General features: G+C 32.8%; 1 protein-coding gene across 1 annotated transcript; it reads left to right on the top strand.

The window, feature by feature from the left end:
• Positions 1–5,954: 5,954 nt before the first annotated feature.
• LOC123255115 (cytohesin-1-like) lies at positions 5,955–7,176 on the top strand (the record flags this gene model as incomplete). The annotated part of the gene is made up of 3 exons (XM_044683969.1): positions 5,955–6,017; positions 6,508–6,626; positions 7,096–7,176. Coding segments are annotated over exons 1-3 (260 nt in total), but the record flags the coding sequence as incomplete, so codon positions are not given.
• Between the last annotated feature and the right edge of the window lie 2,525 nt (positions 7,177–9,701).

Here is a 9,701-nt window from a genome sequence, read left to right as displayed (position 1 = left end):
TATATATAGAGAGAGAGAGAGAGAGAGAGAGAGAGAGAGACTTTGATTCCAACTTCTGAAAACTACTTGATCTTATTATTTGATTATTTCTCAATTAAAGAAGTCTTAAATTCTTATAAATTTGACTAAATTCTCTATTGTAGTATACAGAATTGGGGGTTATAGTTTTTTCTAGCTTTGGCTGAGTTCCAAAAAGCTGTGAGAGGTTTTAGAATCTTGAGGAGAGGCAGTTGACTGGATCTTCCGTGGAGGGAGGAAGTCAATGAGCGAGCTCTTAGATTATCTAGCTTCAATATTGAAATTTAGCCTAGCATTGATAGATTTACTTAAGAAATTATTATTTTAGATAAATCCTTTATATCTTCCTTTCCCAATACCACCCTGCCTTCCCTCCCTTACCTTAGTGGCTGTGGAGTTTATAAGGAGAGAAATTAGAGAGGAGTTAAATCTGTGAAGAGTTATCTAATTGACAGCATTATTTATAATTTAATCAAATCATCTTTATTCCCTTTAGATAGCATTTTGTAAAACTGAGTAAGGCAGGTCCTTGCTCAGATTCCATCTTTACTTCCCTTCCCCCACCTGAGGTTCCTGAGATAACTGATAGGGCTTTCCTTTAATCCACCTTCCTAACAACATCCTTCAAATAAATAAATCCTTTGTGTTTCAATAGTCCTATTTAATGTAATTTGTCTGTTAGCTAACAAGAGGGAAGAAGAAGGAAAGAGAAAACATACTCTGGGTTTAGAGGGAAGCTGGGGCATCCATCTTGAAGGAAGGTGTTACTTCAAAATAGGTCCCTTCCTGTGAAATTAACAAAAGCCTGTTTGTTAATTTCAGTCTAGTCTATTTCCCTCAGCTTGTGTTTGAGTCTAAGTCCCAGTCTGTAAGCCTGCTGTGTTAGCCTGTTTAGTTTAACTTCTTTCTCTCAAGAAGATCTCTGTTTCCCTTCTGTGTTATACTCCTGACTTCAGTCCTATTATACCTTGAATCTCCTTTAATCCCAGCCTACCTGTAACCGAGATTACCCACTTACCAAGTCTCCAATCATCCTCCTTTTCAATTCTCTTATCCCAAACACCTTTCCTCAAATTATCCCCATAACATCATAAATTTGAGAAATGAGATCTTTATCAGAGAAACTTGTTATTAAAAAATTCCCAGTTTTTTTGCTTTGCTACTAATCTTGACTACATTGGATACTTTTAACATAGTCAAAATTATCCATTTTAAATTCTGTAATGCTATCTCTTGGTTATAAGTTCTTCCCTTATCCATAAATTGACAGGTAAACCTTTCCATATTCCTCTAATCTGCTTTTGTTATCACCTTTTATGTCTAAATCATGTCCCCACTTTGATCTTATTTTGGTATATGGTGTAAATGTTGGTCTATATAGCAGTTTTTGTCCTATTTTCCCCTGTGTTTAGCCTTCTCTCTCCTTTCATCTATCCTTACTCAAAAATGTTTTGCTTCTAAACTCCCCCAATCCACACTCCTTTTCTGTCACCCTTTTTCTTCTCTTTCCCCCTTCCCTTACTGCTTCCCTCTGGGGTAAATAGGATTTTATATACAATTGAGTGTATTTGTTATTTCATCTTTGAGATAGCTCTGTTAACAGTAAAGTTTAAGTGTTGCTCCCCTGCATCTTTCCCTTTACTATACTATAGAAGTCTGCATCTTTTATATGAGATAATTTACCCCTTTCTACTTTTCCCTTCTGTTTTATCTCAGTGAGTCCCTCTTTTTCACCCCTTAATTTAATGTTTTTAGCTATCATCCCATCATAATCACCTCATACAACATGCTTTCTATCTATGTATACTCCTTTTAACTGCCCCAATAATGACAAAGTTCTTAGTAGTTCATGTTATTATCTTCCCGTGTAGGAATGTAAACATTTTAATCTTATCAAATCATTTAACTTTTATTCTTCCTTTGATTATGTATTTGAAAGTCACATTTTCTGTTTAGCTCTAGTCTTTTTTATCAGGAATGTTTGAAAGCCCTCTATTTCATTAAATATTCATTTTTCAGGGGCAGCTGAATGGCTCAGTGGATTGAGAGCCAGCCCTAGAGATGGAAGGTGCTAGGTTTAAATCTGGCCTCGGATACTTCCTGGCTGTGTGACTCTGGGCAAGTCACTTAACCCCCATTGCCTTGCCCTTACCACACTTCTGCTTTGGAACCAATACACAGTATTGATTCTAAGACAGGAGGTAAGGGTTTTTTTTTAAATTCGTTTTTCCCTTGAAGATTTATACTCAGTTTTGATGGGTAATTATTCTTGATTATAATCCTTTTCCCTCTGGGATGCCATGTTTCAAGCCCTCTCATCCTTTAAAGTGGAAGCTGCTAAATCTTATGTTATCCTAAATGTGGATTAATGATATTTAAATTATTTCTTTCTGTCTTAGAATATTTTCTTTTTGACCTTGGTGCGATAATATTTGGCTATATTCCTAGTAATTTTCATTTTTGGATCTCTTTCAAAAGATGATCAATGGATTCGTTCAATTTCTTTTTTACCCTCTTGTTCTAGGACATCAGGAAAGTTTTCTTTGTGTTAAAATATGATTTTTAGGCTCTTTTTATTGATCTTGGTTTTCATTTACTTTAATAATCTTTAAATGATCTCTCCACAATCTATTTTCCAGGTCAATTGTTTTTCTAATAAGGTATTTCACATTTTCTTGTTTGTTTGTTTTTTTTTAATTTTTGATTCTGTTTTATGGTTTCTTGCTGTCTTCCATTTGCCCAATTCAAATTTTTAAGGAATTGTTTTCTTCTGCGAGCTTATATATCTCCTTTGGTCAATTCTGCTTTTTTATGGAGTTCTCTTCAGTAGGTTGGTGGTTTTTGTTTGTTTGTTTGTTTGTTTTTTTGCCTCTTTTACCATTTGGCCTGTTCTTTTTTTTTAATGATGTTTTTTCCTTCAGTCTTTTTTTTGTGCTTCCTTTACCAAGATATTTACTCTTTTTCATTATTTTCTTATACTACTATCATTTCTTTTTCCAATTTTTCCTCCACCTCTCTTTTTGGACCTGAAACCAATTTACCATTTTTCTGTGAAGCTTTAGGTGGAGCTATTTTGACTGTTTTCTTCTTCTGAGTTTGTATTTTGATCTTTCTTGTCACAATAGTAGCTTCCTATGGTCAGGTTCATTTTTTTGTTGCTTGCTCATTTTTGGCCCCAGCCCATTTCTTGACTTTTAACTTCATGTTAAAATTGTGGTTGTAAAAAGGTTGTGATTTCATTGTGGATAGGGCACTTCTAAGCTTCAGATTTTCATGCTACTATTTTCAGAGCCAGTACTGGGATCTATAATATATTAAAAAAAAAAGCCAAGGTGATGTGATGTAAGTAGCAGTATCGTTACTCTTCTCCTGGCCTCTACTCTTGTCTGTGAGTGACCACAACTATTTTTTTCCACCCTGGAACTGTGATTAGGGCTCTAACTCTCATGTAGCCAAAGTTGAATTGGTCTAGAAAATTATTTCACTCTATCTTTTTGTTGGTTCTACCACTCCAAAATTCATTTTGAGGAATTATTTTTAAAGTATTTGGAGAGAATTTTGGAGAGCTCAGGTCTATCCCTGCCTTTACTCTGCCATCTTGTCTCCCCAAAACACATAGGCAATTAGACTATGCAACTAGAGTTCCAGGTTGCAAAAGTTGTATGTAGTGCACAGAAAATATTTAAAACCAATATTAGCTTGTGTATGCCACACCTATAGATTTTCAGAAAAGGGGACTGACAATTCTATCTTCTCAGAAGTCATTTCGGATAGAGGCTAGTGAAATCTGATTTCAGCCTATATCCCAAGTGGTATAGAATAAAAACAAGTAAATCAATGTAAAGCAAAAGACTATTTACTAATTTCTGCCCTAAATTTAAGAGTATCTTTCACCACTATGGGTATTAAGATTATCAAGTTAATAAGAAAGTCATATAATTGGCCTGAAGTGCAGAAATAATCAGCAGAATTAAAAAAATTGCATCTGTGAACTTTATCAAAGAACCAAAAAACAATCCTCCTGGTTTAAAATAAAAATATCCAGAAGTAAAGGATAATTTGAAAGAACTGGTGCACAAAACAATCATGGTAAGAGTAAACATGATCCCTGTACATGCAAGGCATATTGTTTTTAAAGACAGGCAGCATAGAGAAATCTTAAGAATTATAGGCCTTCCAGAAGAATTTAATTAGTCCAAAAATGTGAATATCATAATGCAAGAAACAATACATGAAAACTGCCCTGAACTTCTGAATACAAAATTAAATACCAATGGAAAGGATGCACAGATTATTTCTAGGAGGGAAAAAAAAAGGAAAATACATTGGTAACTTTAAGATACAGTAGTTAAACTTAAATATTCCAATGACAAACAACAAATTCTTCAAGTGGCCAGAAGATGAAAGGAAAGGAATATTTTTAAAAAAAGGAAATTTGACTATTTATTATTCAAGATTATTCTGCACCTACAATAAACCATAAGAAGGAAAGAAATAATGTGTTCTAAAGAACAAAGAAGCTCAGGATGCAATTTAAGGTGACATACTGAAAACGTAAGCCTATTAATGAAAAGATATAATCATTCAATAAAATGAAGGATTTCAAATATTCCTATAGATCAGTGATTCCCAAAGGGGGCGCTACCACCCCCTGGTGGGTGCAGCAGCGATCCAGAGGTGGGGTGATGGCCACAGGTGCATTTATCTTTCCTATTAATTGCTATTAAAATTTTTAGGGGGCTAAATAATATTTTTTCTGGAAAGCCGGCGGTAGGCCAAAAAAGTTTGGGAACCACTGCTATAGATAATACATTTTGACAACCTGAACCTAACCATTATTGAAAAAGATGGGTGTTCAACTAAAAAAGAGACATTTAAAACATCCTTATGAAGAAAACTAGACCAGGAACTGTAGCAATTGAAAGGATCAGATAGGCTTTCTATAGAAAATGGTACTTTACCTGAGCTTAGAAGGAAACCAGAGATTTTGTGAGGTAGAAGGGAAGTGGGATTAGGTGTAAGGCAAGGGCCATCTTTGGAAAAGCCCTTGAATAAAGAGACAGAATGACATATATTGGACCATCAAACAGTCTAGTTTAGTCTTTCTAAATTGATTAAATCAATTATGACTCATTATTTCTTTTATGGATAATGGAAAGATTATTTTATTGCAGACCTGGTAATCAGGATATGTGGGTTCTGTTTTTTCCACTAGACCCTCACTTTCTTTATTTGTAAAATAAGTGATTATCTCTACAATATCTTCCATCCCTAAAGTTCTGTTATTTGCCCTCAGCTTTTTTATTCTACATTTTATTTAGAACCTTTTCAAACATACATTAAATATTGGGTTATGAGAAGCACATACATGAATTAATAATTAAAAACCCAACACACTTGAATTTCCATCATAATTTACATTAAAAACCATTTTTAGAATTTCTAGTCTTTATCCATATACATTTTATAAGACCACAGAATTCATTTTAGAAACATCATGGAATGGATCTAAGTTCTACATTTTAATTCTACATTTCCTGTGTTCCCTCTAAATAGTCTGAGTTATGTCTATATTACATTATTCCAAATTAAGTATACACGTTTTTACTGGGGAATAAAAAAGCCCTGGTCAAACCAACTTAGACCAATTTCTAGAAGAAAATAAGTTGTATACCCAAATTTCCAAATACCCTGCAAAATTTGAGATTTCTATGGCATTAACCAAATGTAAAAATGACAATTTGAATGTTCACCACCATTGAATTTGTTGTTAATATTTTGAAACCAAATTTTACCTTAGTTTCTTATGTGCTTAAATTAATTTTCTCCAGGTACTTTGAGTATACATTCATTTTCATGAACTTTTGAATAATTACTCTCCCAGTTACTTAGATAAATTACATAATAAATTATTGTGATGATTATTTTATAGGAAAAACATGCAGAGGAGCAAACAGGTAGCCATGGGCAGGAAAAAGTTCAATATGGATCCTAAAAAGGTAAGAGAAATTGGAGGCACTCTTGGCTCTTAGTACTTTGGATAAAGTCTTTCAGGCATGACCTTAGACAAGGACCAAAAGTATCCTCTTAAGCTTTTTGATTTCTAGTGATCTTATATAAATTCATATCATCGTCATCCCTTTAGTATTATGCCTACCATCTGATGGAGAACTTTGATAACATATGATCATGTAATTTTTTCAATTAGGGAATATTTATTGAATTTCTATAAATTCAGCTTAGTCACACTTGCTTCCTCTTCTGTCCTTTTTTCCTATTAATGTATTGATTGAGAGACAATGTGGGATAGTACAAGTATTCATCTTGGAGTAAGGAGAGTCCTTTAAATTTATTCTTCTGATGATTGCTAGCTTTGTAACCCTTGGAAAATACCTATTGTGACTTCCTTAGAGATTGTTATGAGCCTCAAGTGAGAGAATGTATTTAAACCTTATTAGAATTACTGACATCTTTCTTGTGATATTGTAGGGGATCCAATTTTTAATAGAGAATGACCTATTGAAGAACACTTGTGATGATATTGCACAGTTCCTGTACAAAGGTGAAGGGCTCAACAAAACCGCTATTGGAGACTACCTGGGTGAAAGGTATATAGCCCTGGATCTGGAGGAGGTAGAAAAGATTGGTAAAGAGCTGCGCAATGAAACATCTCCCTTTCCAAACTATAATTTTCTAATTTTCTCAAAAATTTTAAGGCAGTTGAGACTTAAGAACTGGGAGCCTTGTTCTTGAACCTGCCTGTGGGACTATATGATCTCCAAAGTACCTGGCTCAGCTGAGATTCTAAAATATCATATCATAAGTAACAAAATGTATTAAATATAGAGAATCTTAAAAGGAAAAATCTCATTTTTCTTCTCCAAGGTGTGGAAATTCTAAGGCAACAACTTAGTTTCTGATCCAATGAGAGTTCATCTCTGAGAATATCCATTAAAAAGGGATTTTTGCCTCCAAGGGATGATGGGAAGCTGAGATGAATTTTATCTTGTGATATCATGATTTGTGCCTTTTAATTTTCCTCCTCTTCTCTCTCTTTTTTTTAAATACTCTTGTTAGAGATGAGTTTAATATCCAAGTCCTTCATGCTTTTGTGGAATTGCATGAATTCACTGATCTTAATCTTGTCCAGGCATTACGGTGAGTATACCAGAAATAAATAGTTTGAAAGGCATAAGAGGCAATTTCGAAATCAAATGGTTATTGTTTAAAAGTTTCTTTTGTGTATCATTTAGAGTAAATCTATAACTGAAAATTATTTTGATTTTTTTGAGGCATTAATCTGTTGAGCCTTATTTGAAAATTGTTGAACAGTTAAGAGGAACTGTGAAAGTCAAAACCTTTGCAAATAACATCATTTTATACAAGAGTTACTTTGTACATTGATTAATAATTTAAATGAACTAGAAGAGCTTTCTATTTATAGGAAAGCTGAATAACTTTTTTTCCTTATCTAGGTAGGATTCTGACTCATTATAAATTGAGTCATGTAAATTTTAAAAAACTTATTTGTTAAAGAAAGGTACTTACTACAAATTGGGCTTTAGAATTTGACAAGGCCTTAGGAATCTAGTATATCCCACCCCTTGATGTATAGATGTTGTAACACATGGTTTTTGTTACATAGCTAGTTAAAAGCAGAGTTGGAATTAAAACTCAGGTCTTCTGATTCTTGATTTAGTATTCTTGCCACTATTACCATGCTACCTTCCATTTTTCAGAGAGTAAACATTATACTATTCCATAAGAACAACAAATTTAACCCAAATTATAACTTGTTAAGGAAAAACAACAGCGAGGTAGGAGAGATAGAAAGGGAAAGGGAAGACAGATGTCTAATTTGTTTTCCAAATCTCTCCAAGACAAAAATTTAACTTATTTATTAAAACCACTCTTGGGTAATTAGCACATACTTATTAAGTACCTACTGTGCTCTAGACCTACAGACTAAAAAATATGATTGAAACAAACCTGTAAATTTTATTTTTTAAAATAGCTAAAATAACTAGGAGTTGTTATTGTTCTTTAAATTGTGGAAGCACAAGTATTTTAACATTTTCTTTCTCTTTTTTTCCAATGAATGAAATCTCATATCTTTAGAGAGTGAAGTAGGCATCTCATTTTGTAAAGGAAAAAAAATTGCTTAAGTTCTAAATTCTACTTATCCTGGGAGTCTTTTATATGATTGTTGCAAGTCACTTTCTAAAAGTATATTGAATTTTCACCATCTGGACATAATAGAATGACATCATTTCTTGGTATATGTCATACCATTAATTCAGTCAACTAGATGAAATTAAGCCGAAGGCTAGATTTTATCGATTAGCAAGATCTCTATTTGAAAAGAACGCTCATAGATAATTTGGGAAAATTTATTTTGCATAAAGCAGACTTTCACATATTTAATCTGCTTATAACAAAGGATATATATAGTCTGATTCTGTTTGTTAGTCTGAGAGGAGAGGTATGTTTCCTACAATCAGACAATATTGACTTATACTTTTTCTGATATGTATTATACCTATACTACCTGCCTCACAGGGTAACATGTATATAAAGGGCTTTGTAAACTTTAAAGAGCAATAAAATATGTAACTATTATCTCTCTTATCTTATTCCCTACCCTGCTATCATTCTTTTATATAAAACATCCCTGTTGTACAAATTGGAGAAGTTGCCTCTTTTGTAAATGAATGAGTATTGGGATGTTGTTTCTCTTTTCTAGACTCACTGAAAACATCTTATATTAGAACACAGGATGACAGGGATAGCATTTTCTTCACCTTCCTATTTGGCGTTAATTTCTTCCTTGAAATCTTTGAAAACTTTCTATTTACATAGTTTATAAATTAAAATTATTCAGGTGAAATCTATCACAAACATTGATTTAAATTTTTTGGATTGATGCTGTACCAGGTTAGTTTATAAAGGATAGTAAGTAGCTAGTGTAGTATATTAGTTCTAGCTACTTAATTGTGTCTTTTCCAGGTATCTAGAAGATGCTAAATTGTTTGTTGCCTAGTTTATATTGATCAATAAATCCATATTCCTTAATCTTTTTAAAGCTTCCTGGTGGCAATAACAAGGTCTTCAATTGTTATGATAAATTCCTCTTTTCTAAAAACAAATCTGCAATATTCAGCCATTTGATTAATGATTATTTTTCACCATATTGTTGATAAAGTTTGGGTAGTGGTAGAGTCTTTGGAATCCATGCCTTTTTTATTAGCCATTTCCTATGCTTCATCTAAACATATCAATATTACATTCAACAAATCCAAAATTACTATTATCATCATCAATATCATTATCATCTTATTTTTTTACTTAAGTTCAGATAAAAATAGTCCATTGCTCACTTGCCATTTATTCTTTTATACTTAATGGAAAATGGAACTGATTTTTACAGATGAACAAAAATATTAAAATTTAAGTTTATTCTCTCTAATGCAGGAGTACAATAGAGTAATGTATATCTGTGGATCTATGTATATTTGTATATATGTGTATATACACACACACACACACACACACTCACACATACACATACACACTTCATCTAGTTCCCAAATAATTTTACTTCCTCTTAGAAGGTTTCTACCATTTTAAAGTTTTTTCCTCTTAGTGGCTTAGAGACTATGAGTATATAGTAATATATATATATG

This window comes from Gracilinanus agilis, unplaced genomic scaffold (assembly GCF_016433145.1).
Source record: "Gracilinanus agilis isolate LMUSP501 unplaced genomic scaffold, AgileGrace unplaced_scaffold39456, whole genome shotgun sequence".
In the NCBI taxonomy this organism is placed as follows: domain Eukaryota; kingdom Metazoa; phylum Chordata; class Mammalia; order Didelphimorphia; family Didelphidae; genus Gracilinanus; species Gracilinanus agilis.
Note: the sequence above shows the minus strand (reverse complement) of the source record. Positions and strands in the feature narration are given on the sequence as shown.